The sequence below is a fragment of the Leptosomus discolor genome, chromosome 6, assembly GCF_034619465.1.
Source record: "Leptosomus discolor isolate bLepDis1 chromosome 6, bLepDis1.hap2, whole genome shotgun sequence".
Lineage (NCBI taxonomy): Eukaryota > Metazoa > Chordata > Aves > Leptosomiformes > Leptosomidae > Leptosomus > Leptosomus discolor.
The window spans coordinates 23149868-23168466 of NC_141396.1; the positions used below are offsets into that span (position 1 = coordinate 23149868).

Genomic DNA, 18599 nt, shown 5'->3' on the forward strand with positions numbered 1-18599 from the left:
TGAGCCTGGTTCTCTTTTAGTCTGATTATGGGCAGATTGTCTCTATCCCAAGACATCTGGTTGGCTTATTATTTGGGAGTCTTTTGACTGACTGCAGATAAATAAATTTGCTGCTGTACTTTCTGTGAAAAGGCTGCATGATGTAGCCTATATGGCTACAGATGCCTTTAAATTGTGGTTGTTTGGTTTGGGTTTTTTTGAAGTGGGTGACTTAAAATGAAGGTATATGGGGCAGTTCTCAGCTGGCATAAATCCATATAATTTGAACTTCAAAAATCTGACCTGTTCCTGGTTTTGCATGTTGGAGCATGTCTGGATGAAAGAACAGGACTGTCTCATTTCTCTGCTGAGAAGAGGTAAAAGAAAACCCAACCCACAAAGAAACACATGCTGCTTTACTTGTTTTACCTTGTTCCATTTGACTTGGCTTATCAGAAAGGCCATATGTTTTCATTCTTTGTATTTTGCCCCAGAACGATCATGGAGTTCCTCTCTGTTTTCCTCAGCTCTGAAGACATAATATCTGGCCTTAACAAATGGAAAAATATGATTAAAGTTGACAGTGGTCAGAATGCATGGCTGTGTTTTTAGCATTAATATGCTGTGCATATGTACCCAACATCCAAGCTGTACTCAAAGCAGCTTCCCCCTTTCCAGTTTGAAATTCCAAAACAGATGCTGTCCAAATATTTGTGGCAGCATCCAAAAGAAAAAAAGAGAGCTACAAAATGCAGCACTTGGCATGGAGTCCCAATGTTGGATCCATTGATGGACACAAACATCATTTTGTTGAGAGCAACCAGTATTTTCTGCCTAGCTGGAAGCAAGGGGGAGAGACTGGTGGGTGAATGTCACAGGGAAGTTAAATTCTGTCCTGAAATAGTAAGTAGGAAATGAGATGTTTTGAAGAACAACACTAAGATAGCTGCTGTGGACTGTCTCCAACTTAATTTTTTGTTCTTTATTTATTACAATTGAAATAAGTGTAACGCATCCTGTTTGGTTGTGATGGCTTAGTTAGCTCAGGCCTCCTGGACTTACGAAAGACAAACCTTTTGGAACACTATTTAAAAATAGCTGCTGTTTGAAAAAGAAAAGCTGTAGTTTTGGCATTTTTTAATGCAATATTTCAAAGCTATTTACAGAAAATAAATAGCTAATAGGTATTTATTTAAAATAATAATAAATTATTAAGCTCTTTACTTCAAATCAAAGATTTGAAGTATTTCAACTCAAAGTCCTGGCTGTTGTAGTGCAGACTCTTTCTTTTGCCGGATACTAATTTTTGTTTTTAATCTAAATGTTGTACTATTTTTTTTGTTTTGTTCAGCTCTTAATTCTTTTACAATGGAATGGTCAAACTTCTGCCTTGAAGTTATTCCTTAATTCTTTGGCTGCTTCTCAGCCCTGAGCAGAGGTCTCCCTTGGTAGTAATTGCGAAGACTAGTGTCGAGACCCAGGTCTGAGGCTCTTTTCAGCCTTCGCTATGCAATACTGAAGATGGGGTTTTGTAATGTTAGAACTGCACTGTCCTCCCTAACTTACTTTACCCTAACCACAAAGTAGTCATACAGCAGCAAGCTTTGGTGGCTGTCAAAGTGAAACTAGCATCCTTACCATGAAAGATACTGTAATTTGAGGTTAGCTCATTCCCACACAGCTGCATTAAAGCTGCAGCTCCCATAGATACATGGGTGTGTCTGCACAGGAATGCCAGGCTGGTGTTGCCCAAAGCTACCCAAATTAGATCCTGCCCTGGAAAGGGGTTGGCAATAGCATCAGAAAAGCTCCTGAGCACAATTGCTTTCATTGAGATGGCTGCCTCTGTATCTCTGCCAGGGCTGGAGAAACTGCTGGGCCAGTCTGCTTCCTGGCAGCAGTCACAGCAAGTAGCAAACAATCTGTTTGTCCTCAAAGAGAGCTAGGAAAAGTAAGGAAAAATTATATGAAGGTGTTAATGTGCTCCTCCTTGACCCTCGATTTTTGGGGATCGTTTGTAACACCATTCTAGCCAGAGACAACCTCACACATTTCATAATGTGAGACAGAGTGGCAACGTACATGCAATAAATTGATCAAGGTAGGCTCCTGCAGAATTTGCAGCCCAGGTTTCACAGGCCAGGCTAGATTCCCTCCTTACTGTTCAAAGCAGCATCAGACTGTAATTGTTTAACAAGGGCAAGTATTTGACCATATGATGCTCCACTATAATTTGAGAACAGTTTTCTGTCACTAAAACCAGTCACACTGGAAAGGCAAAAAGTTCTTGTCTTGGGAGTCATTTGAGCTGGAAACTAGTTCCTTGCTCTTTGGGGCGGGATTATTCTGCAATGATTTGGGGAAGAAATCTACTTTTCCTGCCATAGGTCAAATCCAGGTCCATGGGCTGCGTAAGTTTGTAATACCATGATCAAGTCATTCATCAGCCTGTTCTGGCCCTTTGCACAAAATAAACGTTGCTTTGGGAGTGTAAACGTACTAGCGTGAAAAAGAAAATGAAATGAAAAACCTGAGCCTGTTTAGAACAATGTATTACAAAGCACCAAGTCTTGTGCCAGTATGTTTACCTTGGCAGGACCCTCTCTCTTCTGCTGGAAGAACCAAGTTCTCTCTCTACTACAAGAATTCTTTTGTGGATGTTTAAAAAAAAAAAAACAAGACAGAAAAGAAAAACAAAACAACCACCCTGGAGCAGATCATTCATCATACACAGAGTGGGAGCATGAAAGGGGATTTGCTTTGACCTAGTAACAAAAACAAAGAGACTTTCTCTATTTGTCCAAATGACTCAAGTGGGACTGGGTGTCATCTGAAACAGGACAATCTCTGTTTCCTTCAGAGCTGCATGTTAATACGGGGCATGAGGGTCCAACCTGTTCCAGTTCAAGACCTTGGGAGATGTCTCTGAGCCCAAGGAAGCCTGGGTAAGCAAAAGCCGGCCAATTCCATATGCCTCCATGTACAAACAGGACCAGGAGCCAGGACAAACATGTTTCATAAACTATAACAAAGCCAGTGGCTTTAAATGCTGAGAGTGACAGGGCTTCAATGTTTGCTTTGCCAGGAGCTGCAGACAAGCAAGACTTTCTTGCTTTACCATTCTGGTACTGTGGTAGGAAGGGCCTGGCTTTCTGTCCAGCAGCATTTGCAAGGCTATCATTGATCCACTAAGTCTAACTTTTTATTTCAAAGGAGCCTGAGGGCAACTACATTTCCAAAATGCCATAGGAGCAAGGTGCCCAGGTTTTCCAGGCACCAGTGAAAAGCACAGTGTCAGTACATTGCTATTGCGGAGTGTGGGGTAAAAAGAGCAAGAGTAAAATACAGATAGGGCTGAGGAACAAGAGCTAGGAAGCAAGAGAAGAGGAAATAGAGATATGGGGCATGAGTAGAGGCAATGGTTTTATGTAGATATATGGGAGAAGAAAGTGAAAGGAAAGAGAAGACCATCAGCTACAGAAAGCACCCTGGAAAAATCAGTGTACAAGATCTCTGCGGCTGCCCAGTTACAACCAGGTAAAAAAATTGTTCATTTGGCATCTCGTTGTACAGCGTTTCTATGACAGTAGTAGTTGTCCATATACATGTGAAAGTAGCAAAAGCTGTTTCTGTTAAGAGCTATTGGGCTGGCCATTCACTGGAAGTACATTGATTTAGCCAGCTGAGGACCTAGCCTGCAATTCTCATGCAGAAAGCTGTGTCCTCGTGCTGCAGGGAAAGGGCCAAGTAGGAGGTTGCAGAGACAGGACTTTTCTGAAGCCCAGCTGAAGTCCTAGTTCTATTCAGGTTTAGAGGGAACGTTCACAAGAGTTTGTATTTTTTCCCTAGCTGGTTCACCATCCATTTTAGATGGAACTGTTTGATCTCTTTCTGCTTTGTGTTTCTTTCAGTTTCCCAAACAATAGGAGGAAGCTCGCCTGTTACGTGTGCTTGGGCCCCATCCAAGCTTTTCCCAGCTGGAAAAATCACTCCATGAACTACAGAGGTTTTTTTTTTCCAGCTGCAATTACAAGATTCCCAGTTCCCTTATGCATTTTGTAAGGTACAGGCTGTCTAAGGGGAACAATGGGACATTCTTGAGTGCTTAAACAACTGCTGTTTCCCCACCATCAACTCCTCTAAAACCTGAGGAGGGCTTAAGCACATTTGAGCTGTTCCGCTCAAGGTTATTGAGACCTCAGCTGAAAAAACACAGGGAGGTGCACAGCTCCATGTAATGCTCCTGCGTTGGTGAGTAAGATACCCAAGCTCTTCCCGTTACACCCCAAATTCACCAGACCAGCTGGGAGGACTTGGCAAGCACACAGGAAATGTCTGTGGCAAGGGGGAGCTGGCAGCACTGTCATCACCTCACATAGATGTGCACCACAGAGTAGAGCTCAGAGGCGAGGCTGTAACTAGCATGGTAGACAAACTGGCCCAAGGGACCAGCATGGATCTTTTAATAGAAATGAGAGCTCATCTTGACCCAAATGTTCACCTACAGCAACAAGCAGGTCCCACCCATGAGCTCACCAACCTTCATCTCCCCTTCCCCTGACAGGAAACCTTCTAGCTGATCCTGACTGTCCTATCCCATCATACATCAGATGCAATACAGGTTACTGTTCCAATGGATGAAAGGTGTGAAGGTGGCTAGAGGAAAGCATTAACATCAACTGTAATACTTAGGAAGGAGCAGAAAGACAAATAATTAGGCTATAGAATGGCTCTGGCTAACTGTCAACATCCCCTTGCCCTGTTGGAGATAAGCACCTTCTTTCAGGGTTTCCGTTATTTTCACACAGGTAACATTATCCAGTTGGGATCTTAGAGCACTTGGGCACTAAGGAAGCAACTGGCTGTGCTGGCCAGGACCACTATATGCAATGGAGAGAAGGTAAGGAGGGGTCTTCTCTGGCCAGCTTCAACCAGAGGTAAATCTCCCACAGCTGTGCCTTACCTGTACAACTGTGGGCAGGACCTCTTCAGAGCAGCGGAGGACAGCCCCAGCTTGTTCTGGTTTCTCAGCCGTGTCTTCCTCACAAGATCTCTCATTCTTCCCCAAGCATGGCTCTCACCCTAGGGAGAAAAATGAAACCACAACTTGAAGGACCAGAGGATAGTTCCTGGCAGACCTCATCTGGACAATGTATGATACTTGGGGTACTCCAGGGTGGTAAGAAGAGAGGTTTATTTTGGACAGGTAAGAGTCAAGTCCCACAAAAGAATTTGTAACACCCTGCAGTGATGCCCAGTGGCCAGCATGTATAGGACAAAATGAGACAGGATGGATTAACTGTCAGTAATACGATCCTTTTTGTATTCTGTTTGGCAATATTTCTGTGTCTAGGACCCTGTTGTTCCTTCTGACTTAAGGTTTCAGAGAGTGAGGGCACTTCACTGGTGAGTGCTGAGTAGCTGCCAAAAAGCACGTTTTACCTTATTGTTATACTGTAACTAAAGGAAAAGATCAGTTTGGTTTCCTACCTACTTACATGCACCCGGGGGGCCTTCACAACAAAAAAACAATCCAAAAAAGACTCCCTTCTCCTTTCTGTTACGCCAGGTGCATTGCTATCAGCCCTTTAACAAGGTGGTGACTTTTGTGGACCATGAATTAGAAGAGATCAAGCCTTTGTTTCCCTGTCATGTCTGCAAGCCACAGCTATTGGGCACTTACATTTGAAATGCTAACAGAGATTATCAGGAGGTCAGGGAGTCTCACAGGCCCTCCCTAATGTTTGTTCTCTCCAGCACTGAGCTCATCTGAACTGAAAAGGAGCCACACAAAAAAATTACATGCTATTTTGCTACATTGTTTTAAATTTCCTAAAGGCTGGAAAACCTTGGGAACAGAACAAAAAAGATCACGTCCCAGCACTAGCGATTCTTACACACTGTTACCAGTTTCTGTGCTATTGAATCAATTGCCCGTAAGTGAGACTGTTTACTCATGGAAATATCAAACCTTTGTGTTTACTACTAAGATCAATGTATGCTGTGGAAGGGTTTTGGAGGCCTCAGTAGTTAGTCCCTCACGTGCTGGTGTTGTCCCAGAAAAGCAAGCACTGCTAAGGTCACAGAAAGCCTAACAGTTGCCTCTTCCTGAAGGCTAGCTAGCTGTTGCCTGCAGTGGGAGTGGGAGAACAACAGACCACATGCCATAAGTCATAATACATGTGTGTCTGCTATTTTGATAATAAACTTTGGGAGTCAGTGAACCTCTTTTGTTCATGTATAGTGCTGTGTGCTACAGGGGCTTGGTCAGCAAAAAATGACAATGGCAGGTACAAGTTAAATATATTCTGCAAAGGCAGTACATACCAAGATGTTCTTGCTGACATCCAGACCCTAAAAACAAAAGGCAAATATACTGATTAATAATGAGACAGTAAGACCATCCTACAGTGCTAGGAACAGACTGGGCTCTGTTCTCAGCTCTGTCCTGGAGTCCACTCATAGACTTGGTCAAGTCCTTTATCTCTTTTAGGATTCAGTCCCTCCCAGGTGTGGTAATCCCTTCTTTCCTCCTCCACCTCCCACCTCTTTCTTGTATTTAGACTGCCATTCATGTATATAGCACCTAGTAGCCCAGGGACTAATGTGGCAGGACTCCCATACAGTACCCGCACTGTAGAAGTAAATGGAGCATTTCATGCTCAGGGGAGAAAATGCAATACCAAGTGACAATACTAAAGTGTGGTTTAACAAGAGTGCACTAAGATTCAGTTGAAAGAGTGTGGATCTTGATTCTGTAGTCCTGTGAAGCCATCATGGCTTCCCATGTGCTTAAAATAACGCTCATACTCCAGAACGTTGCTGGACAGAAGCCAGAGCACAAAGCACCATTCAGGATTGAGCCTTAATTGGGTTTCTGAAGTTCACTGAAATGTTTGCAACCAATTTGCAACTTTGGGGTGGAAATTTCATGAGAAGGTCTTTCCCGTGAGAGACCTACTCCTTCCTCTTTCCTGTAGGGCTGGGAATACTCTGATTAGAGCCTCTGCCCTGGCATTTCAGCACTTCTGATCCCCACCGGAACCTGAAAGTGCTGAGGCAGCCACAAACAATGGGAAAGAAAGGGAGAGGAAAAGGATTCGTCCCAGCTCCCATCTCGGCTCCCTTGGACTTCAACAACACGGCTTCCCTGAAACACACTTTGGGGACTAGAGCCAATTACACTGATATGCTGCCAGTCTGGTAGTAAGTGTTGCCAGCTAAGGACTGACCCACTGAAATTTTTATATGTAGTAATGAATGTGTGCTTGGTTTAATCTCACTAGCAGCAGTAATGAAGGTAATTATGAGAGAGTTCATGCACTGAGTTATCTGGAGTTAGAGAGGGCTGAAGCCCGTGCTGCTGTTTGTAGCACTCTGTTTATGCCTTTCTTGACATTTGGACATGGCCATTGTCTTCATTTAAGGCTGGGACCAGAGAGGCACAGAGCACCCTGGCCCTCACTGCCCCAGCCCTGTTCAGTAGCAGAGTTGGCTTGTTCTCCTGGCATCCCACTATGCTCTGCCTGAGCAGAACTTCTCCCTGCTTCTCCCGCAGGTCCCACTCAGAGTCTGGCTCCAAGCTTATCACTCACCTTTCTTACTGCAGGGTCCTTTAATGGAAAAGCCTGTCCCTCAGCCATACTACCAGCTTCTCTGAACTCATTCTCCTTGTTGTTCCTATTGTTTGATGACTTCCTGAGGCCCACCATAGGCTGGCTGTTTCCTGAATCCAGGTATCTCTCTCTTCCTGCAATGCAACACAAGGACTTGCTCACATTTCTCAGCAGTGTTCTGCTAGGATGGCCTAGTGCTGCCAGGACACTGCAACTCCAGATGGGATGAGAACCTAAGGACTTACTGGTGGGATAAGACTCCATGTGTTTACATGCCACACTTCAGTGGAAAGAAGGTGAATGCTCCCATAAGGTATCTGACCACCAGAGGCTTTCTAATGTCTTCCTCAGGGTCTTAATTTCCTTCCAGGCCTGCTCTGAAACTGCCAGGAAAGAGCATTTCTGAGCCTCAGCACTAGAGATTTCAAAGGCCACTTACACTCTGACTCAGTCCTGCTAGGAGGTGTGTTGATGTTCTGCATTTTACCAAGTATTACCGGCACGCTGAAGTCCAACATTTGAAATAAACTAATCAGCCTTGCTTAGTGGGCTGGTTCACATTTAACATTGGATCCAGACTTTTCAACTGGCTTTATCATCAGTAGGCTGAGCCCAGTCTTTCTCAGCCTTCTGGAAAAGTTGGTCTCTGGATCCAAGCTTTGCAGCTGGGGCTTATTTCCACTTGGTCTACAGAATAAGTCATCCTCCAGGAATGTGTTCTGTGCCTGCTTGAGAGGGTAGGAGGCTAGCAACAGGCATAAGGCTTTCCATCCTAGATCAAATCCTGCTTTGGCTGGGGGGATTTTAAAGCCACATGGAGGGGCTCCACTAATGGACTCATTCAGGCATGCTAAGTTTCCAAAAGAGAGCCATTTTATAATGCATTTGTCCTAATCTTTGTAGCCACAGCTGCAGAGCAAAAAGTCCCGCTTCACACATGTGAAGCAACAAGTGTTAAAATCCTAAGTGTGTAGACAAAGCATTTTAAAATACATCTCTTAGATTTCCAGCTAAGGTTTAGTTCCACTAACACCTTGCTCTGTTCCCATCTGTCTTTCCTAGGGAAAAGGAAGGTACTGATCAGCTTACTTCACCAACTGGTGGCAAGCAGGAGGTCACATTAGAGGTATTAGAACTCACCATTGCAGCTGCTCAGCTTTTCAGTGTTTGCTCCTATTTCTGGGATGATGGAAAGATCAGAAGGGTTTCCAGTCTGAACCAAGAGGCTGTGAGGTCTGCTCCTCCCAGCAAAAAATGTCTTCACGTCTTGGTACGAGTTGAGGAAAATGCTGGAAGCTCCACAGGAGCAATGCTGCAGAAGGTACTCCTACACCATACAAAAAGAAAGCATGCAGACTCTCAGGCTGCAGCGGCCCAAGGTAAGCAGGCAGTTTGATGGTACAGACAAATTGCAATCATTCCAGCCCAGGGATGCCCAGCCTTGTCCTGAGACCCATCACAACCCAGACAAATTATTTAATTCTCTAAAAGGCTGAGCAGCCTGGAGTTGGTAATATAGATTTTTCTTGGGTTCATTAGTGTTTAACTTAAAATTGCCTGATACTCAGCATCTTTTGGGTTTGTTTCCCAGAAGGAATTGAATACAAGTTTCTAAACACAGAGCTGCTCAGCTAAGGCATTTGTGTAAATAAACAGATGCGTTATAACAGTGACTCACATTTTAAGATAATGTTATTTGTTTTGGAACACGCACAGACAACAATATCTTGTATTTTTATTGACGGGATGCCACAGTTTGCTTGCATGTTACCAGTCAGATTCACTGTGCGTGGTACTTCCACTGGTGTACTTCTGCTGTAGCTGGTGTGCTGGGAAAGGGAGATTTTCTACCTTGCACAACCATGTTGAGTTGTGTAGGGCAGGAAGCAAGCAGAGCTTTATCCAGCTGAAGTGGAAAGGGAACCAAACTGTTTATTCGTGTTGGAACCAGGACAGGCCAACACCAATTTAGCACCTCTGGAGACCCCCAGACAACTGACAGGTTTAATGTAACATCTCATCTGGTTATGTTGCCACAGCAGCATCGCACTTTGCATTACCTATACGTTTAGGAGGTGCTATGAAAATCTGATGAAAGATTCTGCTTTTGGCCCATGGCATTGAATAGTTCCTTGTAAAGCAAAGGAAGGGGAGTAACCATGTTCCCTTTGTGTCCCAGGATCAAAATGTCACCAGTCTCTGGGGTGATGTCTGTACAGCTCTCAAGAACAGCATTGGGAGCACTGGTTATCTACAAACCTCATGACCAGCTCTTAATACCACACTAACCCATCTTTGCTCTGGGGGGTGTGTCTTCCCTAGCTGTGTCTGGGGCATGGAAACCTTTCTGTGCTCATAGTCTGCACAGAATGAACATGGTTTGGAAAGTAGCCTTAAGCACCCTTCAAAATGCAATGTGGACAGCAGGCTCCACGTCTCATGGCAAATGGAGGCAGTAGTGTTCCTCTTCTACACAGAGGGGCTGTGACTGAAGAAGAAAATGACAGACCTGCTCAGATATAGGAGATGCAGGCACCACAGAGATTACAGAGAGAGAGCACTCAGTTTTGTAGAGCACATTAAAAGTGCTGAACGTTGCATCTGGGGGTCCAATTCCCCACTGGGATTTGTATGGGACAAATGTGGCTGAAAAGACACTCCTGAGAGATCTTGGAAAATACCAAAAAGATCAAAGTTTCAAGTATCTACATGAAAGCATGGGGTGTTTCATTTCAGTGGGATCTGGGGAGGAAGGGGCACATACACCAGATGAGGATTTGACCCTGAATTTGCAGCTTGGAAGAGTTACTTTAAGCAATGACTCACAGTTGTAAAGCTTCAGGAAATGTGTTAACAATTCCCAGGCTCTATGTAGGAGGCTGCATTCCTCTGAGTGTGAGAGATGGGTACATGGAAATGACGGGCTACTCTGTTCTGCAACCTGACTCACAACTTGGCTTTGGCTCTGAGGAGGTGTCAGTCACCTACTGCAATCCAGTCTCAGCAAGTGGGAAAGAAGCACCAGGGGAAGAATGACACTGTAGGGAAGATAAGAGACTTGCCACAGCATGGCTGGGAAGAAATAGCTGAGTGTGACAAATCCCTTCTGTTCCTTTGGGGAGTGATAAAATAAATATAACGGGAGGGGAGGAAAAAACTAGAAACCTGGTATGATGGCCAAAGAAAAAGAACTGAGAAGCAGAGGTGGGGCAGAGCTGATCAAAATATGCAGAGGCTGAAAAATGAAGTTTGGGAGGACACTGAAATGAGTTGCAAATTTCAGTCAGGTTCCCCAGCTAGGTCTGGCTGATTAAAAAAGACAAATGGGAACGCTGAGATGTTTCATGTTAGAGGTTCTTCATTTGGCAGCTCAGAAGCACAGGAAGGGAAAGCGAGCATGGAGCTGGGTAGTGGTACCACTGCTTCTCTTTCCCATTGTGTCTGTTCTGTAGGAAATTCTGGGATTTTGACAGTTTGAAACCAGAAGGAAAAGAAAGAGCTTTTAGTTCCAAAACACAACTGCTAAGAAGGTCCATGGAAATGTTTTGTTTTGATAGCATTGACGGGGGAAGATGTGTTCTTGGGAAGTTTTCAACTGTAGAGAAATGAAAGCTACTGACTTTGAGCTAGCCATCGCATGAGGTGAGAGGGATGGATGCTTTTTAACTCGACAGAAGCATGCACATCTGGGAAACAAAACTGAACAAGAACAGAAACACAAGCTCACCCTAAAGGAAGCTGAGCCCACTGTGGTGGGTGAGGGCTCCCTGATGACCAGAGCACCCAGCCCAGGTGGGTGTGGGATCAAGTAAATCAGCATCTTCCCTCACACAGACTTGGAGCTTCCCATCCAGGCCTTAAGTATATCATTTAATGGAAGATACTATGGTGTCTGCTTACCTCTTTTATCTGGCTCATCTTCTGCTCCTTCTGCAAGCTGCACACTTGCTTTTGGAGACGCAGGTTGTGCTCCTGCAGCTGCCCAATCTTCTCAATCAGTTGGCAAATGTGTTCCAGGTATCCCAGACCAGATCCCAGGGCTTTGCTGTTACCTTGGTTCACCTGCAATGACAATGCATCTTGGACCATGGAGTAATCCTTACTAGCAGTCGGGAGCCCAGCACACTCCTTACAGTCACATGGGCTGTGGTAAGGACACTCAGGCTTCCTCTTGCAAGGGGCTTTAGTTATAGCCAGATTTGAGCTACAGTGTTGCTTGCTCACAGCTCTTTTCTGGATTACTCAGCAAGATCGCCATCAGAGGGACTCTTCTGACTGATCACAGGCTGACACAGAGGAAAACCTCATGACAGACTGTTTCTAGTTCCACCTCCCAGGCTAATTTTTGTCTTTTACTGGCCACAGGACCCTTAAAAACAAATATAGTTCTACTGTATGGTATAGATGGCTGGGGTTAGCATGGCTCACAGCCCATAGCCCTCAGTGCAAGTCACACTTACGGGTACGGAAGCTGAGCTTGGCTCCTACCCAAACGCACCTATCTGCAGGTCTCAGTGATTTGCTGCTTTGTGACAAACCTGGAGGTACGTTTTGTCTGCCTTTGGCAATCTGCAACCACTACGGCACAGCTGAACTCAGATCCTCATCACTGATGCGTCAGTGGAAAGGACATGTGCCTGAACCAAGCTGCCAAAGTGAAAGAATTTCTTTCCACTGGTCTTTTGCAGATCCCTCCTTATCTCCCTGCTGCTACTTTCTTAATCATTAAGAGATGCCTGAATAAAGTCTGGAGGATCAACCTTGCTGTCTGGCTATGGCAGGATATTCTGTACCACTCATCTTTCCACACCCAGGACCTGCAGAGTCTCACTGCCAAGGGCAGTGCCGGAGACAGACAGTAATCCTGTGGCAGAGTAAAGGCAACAGTGCTTCCTGGCCTCCTGCTCTGCACCTTGCCATTTCTAGCCCCAGGACTGCCCCATGCACAGCAAGTGTCCTCTCCTGTGCCGTGAGTGGACTCTGATGAACGTGCTGCTAACAAATGCATGCAGAGGCTCACTTCCACCTTGGCGCTGCCTGCTGATGTGCATGTGATACCAGTAAGTAAAATAAGCCTCGATCTTTACAAAAGCAGCACTCTAAGTTTATCTTACTTCAAAAAATATGTTCCCTCTACAAAAGCAGGAAGCTTACTCTGTCTCCTTTCCCACAACAATCTACATTTTTGGGGAAATGCCAGCCTTGGGACTCTTCCTGTCTTTTCATTATGTCAGAAAGCTCATGGCGTGTTCAAAAATAATCAACATTAGGATTTACTTCTTTTTAAACAAATGATGATACAATGTTATTTATAAACAGGTATTATTATGTCCACATGCTTTTGTGTCTGAGGTTGGGACAGAAGTCACATCAAATCATATGAAAAACTGTGCTGACTCTAAGCCAAGCAGTTATCCACATTCATGATTTTTATTTTCCTCTTGGGCAGAGCCTGCAGAAGTGGTGGCAAGGCAAAGGTTACTCAGCCATAAAACTGAGTCCTTAGCATGTCTGTGCAGTGGGAAGGGGTGCAGCCCCAGGACCCACAGGGAGAACAAAGCCCACATGGTGTCTGCCTGGAAAAGCTTTAATTGAAAGCACTATAACTGACATATCTGAAAGCAGCTAGGGATTTGGGGGTGCCCAGCTTCAGAAGCAGGATTTTCAGAAAGCACATGAGCATTAGCTTCTGCAAATCTGTTGGTTTTGAGCTGTCCCAAAATGAGTAGTCATTTTTTTATGCTGTCCCAAAATTGGTAGTGAGAAGTTCCTCATTATCCTTGAAAATGTAGGCTTTCTGCCACTCTGTACCTTCTTTTTGCACATTTAACAACTCCCCTTTCTGTTAGTTTGCTGTTGCAGTGACTGATGGCGTGTCTGTATTGTATAATCCAACCCATTATAGCTGTAGAAACACAAAGGAAGACTACAAGGGACAGAGGAGCTCTTGGAAAAGAGGATAAAGTAAAACACTTGGCTGTAACCTCAGGATTGGGGAGAAAGCATGAAGCATTTGACTCTGACCTCTTTCATTTAGAGACCCTCTTTTTGTTCCATATTCATCCCGTGTTTAATATTTTAAGGTCGTGCTTCAAGTTCATGGCTGCTAGGTTTACAGGGCAAAATGGGCACGGGGATGAGGAGAGAAGGTTGCCCTAATTTCCAGTGCTGTGTCTAGGGCTGAAGGCACTCGAAAGCAAAGGTGTGTTTGGGGCAGGCACGGAGAAAACCTCTTTTTTAGTGAAAGTTAGAGAGAACTTCCAACTCCTGAGCATAAATACAGGTTCCTAGAAAATGAGAGGGAAATTACATCAGTTGCTCCAGGTTTTGGGGCAAGGTGGATTTACCCCTGTAGAGGACCCAAACCAGACTGAAGGTTGGACTCAATATGCTGAAAGCCCCTGTTTTACAGCCATCCTTCAGCGGCTGCTCAGAGCAGGCAGTTTGGGCTATTTAATAGGAAATTAATTTGCATTTTATTGAAGTGATCCCAGCAAGCGCAAATGAGCAAAAAGGCAAATCAGGCAGAGCAGAGCCTCCAGTGCCTGCCCACCCCTGCAGGACCAGCCACCTCTGTGGTCAGTATGCAAGGGTAAGAGCTTTTAAAGGGAATGCTTCACCTTGCTTGCCCTGCCATAAGGCCCCTTAGCATTGGGTTTGCTCAGATATGGCAGGCATTCAATACAGAAAATTTGTGTAATTTAGCTGGTTGCCCCCAAAACAGTGATAGGACAAAGAGTAATGGTTGGAAGCTGGGAGAGGGCAGGTTTAGACTAGATGCAAGGAAGAAGTTCTTCACCCTGAGGGTGGTGAGGCACTGGAACAGGTTGCCTCATGAAGTTGTGGCTGCCCGCTCCCTGGCAGCGTTCAAGACTAGGTTGGATGGAGCCTTGAGCAACCTGGTCTAGTGGAAGGTGTCCTTGCCATGGCAAGGGGGACTGGAACTAGATGATCTTTGAGGTCCTTTCCAACCCAAACCATTTGATGGTTCTATGAAAATGGTTACTCAGAGATGGCCTATCTAGGGACCCTTCCAGGACTCTTTTCTGTAGACTGCAAATACCTCAACTGCTATCGCTATCTTCTGGTCATGCCAAGTGCAGATAGAACCTCCTCTGTCTCATTTTGGTCTAAATATTTTCCTCTCAACACCTGTGAGAGTTTTATGATAGCAGTGGAGGGTGAGCAACCATAGGAAAACTGCAGACATTTTCCAGGATGAGTCTCTTCCAGCCTCTGTCCTCCCAGTTTAAGCTTCCCAAAACATTCACCTAACAGGACTGAAATTTTTCGCATTCCCCACATGGGGATTGTCAAATAGTATTGGAACAAAAGCCATGTGCCCATTTTTGAGTTGGTGAAACCTACGAAGGAGGAAAAACATCTCATCTACTTTGTTGAAGGTGAAGATGCAGAGGATCAGACAGACAGAGTTTATGAATCAGATGGTTAAAGCTGCAGTAGGAAAGTAACAACATACTGTATAAACAGATGCCAGATTTTGCTTTCAGGTACATCAGACTGAACCAGACCCTCAGCTGGAAGAAAAGGAATCCAAGGCTCTCGGCTACACTATGCTGAGTTACTCCCATTAGTTTTGACCCTGCAGAGTTAAGGTGCACTACACTGACTTTACACCCATGTAAAAAGAGACCTCTGCCCTTGTGAGTGCTCACCTGACTAAGTTTTGGGAATAGGTTTTCAGTGCATGTAGCCTTGCTTAGCTGGCAATAAACCATCACAGTTGTGCTGGCCCACATATTTCTTAGGAAGCCTAAAAATACAGGATCAACACCTGCACTGGGAACTTTGGCTTATCTAGAGCCCTCCAGTCAATATTTTGACTGGTGTAGAATCACATTTTTCCTCTGAAGCCACCAGAGTCACAGAGCTGGGAGCTTTTCTTCAATTAGGCTCAATGGAAAACTGTCCTGGGCTGGACCTGGCAGCAGGAGCCAAGGCTGGCAGGCAGAACGAGCTTGCAGGCAAAGCTCTTCATTCAGATGGGAGCTTGCTGGTGTTTCTTGCAGTGACTTAGGTTTCTCCACTTCTTGCAATGCTCTTCACTTTCTCTTGCAGATAGTTTTGAGTTATACCATGCTCCATTCTCCCATAAATCCCTCACTGCCTGCCCCCGCCGCGTTAGCATGGCCAGTATAGGGGCAGCATGGTCACTGTGCCAACAGCCAAGGAATGTAATTATAAACCTCCCATCATGGGCTTGAAGCAACTGATTAGCGATGCCACAGCCTAAGGCGGAAGCATTTGTCACTGGAAGCTGACAGCACCAAAAGGCTTATGAATAACAGGAAAGAGAGGGATCGTGCTGTATATTTCTGACAGCTCCACCCTGCTGTCTAGGAGGGGCTGTGCTTACTGATAGCTTCTGATTTCCTCTGAGCAGCACGCACAGGCTATGGGGCTGACCATCACAGGTTGCCCTATCCTTCCCCCGAACCATACCACTCTCTGCAGAGAAGTATTTTGACTGCTTTGGCCCAGGATAAATTAGCACAGTGTGAATAATGTTTTTTTTTTTTTTTAATTTAATGACAACAATGCTCCCACCCTCTCTCTTCTTCTAGTGGTATGGGCTGACTTTAAATGTAAACTTTATGGAGTGTGAGGAAGCGTTTGCAAAGCAAAAGCATCAAAAGTGATGCATCTTCAAACTGACCCCAAACATTTAATTTGGCTTAAAAGGAAATGCTTTTATTTAGGCTTCAAAGTTCTTTCACTTGTTGTTTGACAGCTTCCACTTTCTTTCATCTTTGTAAACGTAGGCAAATTTCAAAATAATGACAGCTCAAAACAAAAGATCAGAAACCTTTGTTTAAGAAATGCCAGACTGAAATGATTTGATGTATATTTTCAGCCAAAGCCATTCAACAAATGAATCCAAATGGTCAAAACATTTGGCCATTTCCAGTCTCTCTTTTTCAGCATTTTCCTTCCTGTTTTAGAAATGGCCTCAGCAGTGAGGGAGGACAGGAGGACCTCAAGGGACATCCTCATCCAGAGACTGAATCCTTGCTCAGCTCTGCTGTTGGCATTGCCACAGCCATCTGGGATGGGGAAACTCAACTGCTCTCCTGTTACTTGAAAGTTGTATTCCCAAAACCACCAACAGATTTGAGGAAGTTGCTTTCACCTATGATTAAATAATGTTCTCACCTGGCATTAAATATAAGCCAGTGCAAGCACTCTTGCATCTCTATCAACATTGATTTAATGCAGCAGGAATCTATTTGATGGAACAATTTGGTTTGCCTTGTTCTTTGCCAAGCAGAGTGGGAATACCCTGTACCGGCTTGCTATCCTTCAGACAACATTGACTGCATTTCCAGGGGTATCTGAGTCCCTGAGATGACATCAGGACAGACAAGAGATTGGCTCCTAAGGACCATGTTGTATCTTGGACAGGTTATAGGCAAATATGAAAACCACAGGGTAAGCCTGGAGCACAGCCTCAGCTGGAGTGAACCAAGATGCATCTGTCAGCTGTATGGGCAGATGATCATCTGGACACTGTTTCTGAGTGGATCTCAGTATGTTCTGCCTCTGTTGTATAACAGTGAGGACAGGTCAACCTTGTGCGGGTTTGGCGAGGGCAGAAGGCTCTGCAGCTGCAGGAGGCTGTCCCTGTGCTCTGAGGCACACAGCGCAGCAGTGGCTGCAGGGCTGTGCAGCAGCCATGGACGTTTGTTGTACCATTCAGCTTGGTGCTACCTGGCATCCCAGCAGTTTGAAGAGTGCTACTCTTGAGATAAGCAGCCTGGAGGTGCTCTGTGAAGAGGGGCAAACATCCTCAGCATCTAGGTCACAGCTGTATTTATATAGCTCGAAAAACAAATAAAGAAAAGTGCTCTGAGGCACAGAGCTTTAGCACTCAGCCAGTGAGGATATTAAAAAGGAGGGGAGATAAGCCACCAAGAGCTTAATTTCCTCTTCAGCTTCCTTCTAATTTATTCTCTTGTTTATTTAAATGCTCTGTTTTGGGAAACTGAGGCTCCATTTCACAAAGGATTTAGAGGAATTTCATGGGCAGCCAGAGCTGTCAGACAAGACCAAGCTGGCTGCATACCCTCCCAAGTGCAACAGAGAATTTAGGTAACTTTTTATAAAGTCTCCTTATATTCAAACTCTCCTGTTCTCGTCCTTTTTTGAACTCTCTGCCAAAATGCTAGGTTGCTGTCTCTTTGGGAACTGTGCAAAATAGACATCTGTCTTCTGCTGTGTGTGAGAGAGCTCTGGGAAGGAAGAGATTGCTCCATTGGATTGTGTGTTGCATGTGCTGCCTCAATATGCAATGTTAATAGAGATGGGCCACCTCTGACCTTCCCTGGTGCTCAGGAGAGTTTGGCATGCTGGAGAGGAAGGCCATTGCCTGATGGTTCAAGGCCTGGGCAGAGAGGTCATGGTGAAATTATATGCACAGCACACAGCACTTGTCACTTGGCTTCTTCCCACCCATCTCCCGTTCCAATTCATCACTATTACCGCAGTGAGTGCCCCAAAAAGAAATCACAGTTATGCGCTGTTTCATATTTTTGGTGTGTCTGTGTGACCCTCTTCACCTCGCCTGCCCCTCCTTTCCTTTTGCTCCTGAGGCTTTTCGGTCTGTCTGTCAAGAATAAGCTCCCCAGTTAGATCTTTCTGTTGCTGGTTCATGGAAGCCACCGCAGCAGGTAGGCAAGACAGCGCTCTGTCTGCGTGTCAGCAGCATGGGGCTTCAGGCAAAGCACTGGTAGGAGTGCTTGCCAGCATCCACTATGGGAGAAGGTGCACAGAAGGGCTTTTTATTCTCCTGTCAGTCACACAGTGTACCCAGTAAGGGGGAAAGAGTAGGACAAGGTGCTGAAATTATCATATCTTTGCAGTTCGGTCAGTTTCAGAACACAGGAGTTTCCATCACAGCTGTGCTGGAGGGTTAAAATGGGATCTCCATCTCCAGCCCAGCAAAGATTTGAATTTGTGCATTAGTTCCCTGCTCACTTGTAACTC

The 18599-nt window shown here is 45.0% G+C and overlaps 1 protein-coding gene across 3 annotated transcripts in view; it reads right to left on the reverse strand.

Annotated features, from left to right (window-relative positions):
- Nucleotides 1–431: 431 nt before the first annotated feature.
- Nucleotides 432–18599, reverse strand: part of LOC104353806 (uncharacterized) — a 29532-nt gene continuing 11364 nt past the window's right edge. For 2 of the 3 annotated variants that reach the window (XM_086467289.1, XM_086467290.1), the window contains exons 3-8: nucleotides 11496–11657; nucleotides 8732–8922; nucleotides 7575–7725; nucleotides 6307–6333; nucleotides 4943–5061; nucleotides 432–528 (exon numbers count right to left, since the gene is read on the reverse strand). In XM_086467289.1, coding sequence (XP_086323415.1) covers nucleotides 432–528; nucleotides 4943–5061; nucleotides 6307–6333; nucleotides 7575–7725; nucleotides 8732–8922; nucleotides 11496–11657 — 747 coding nt within the window. Of the gene's footprint in view, nucleotides 529–4942; nucleotides 5062–6306; nucleotides 6334–7574; nucleotides 7730–8731; nucleotides 8923–11495; nucleotides 11658–18599 lie in introns of all 3 variants that reach the window. The other variant, XM_086467288.1, reaches the window with a different exon arrangement.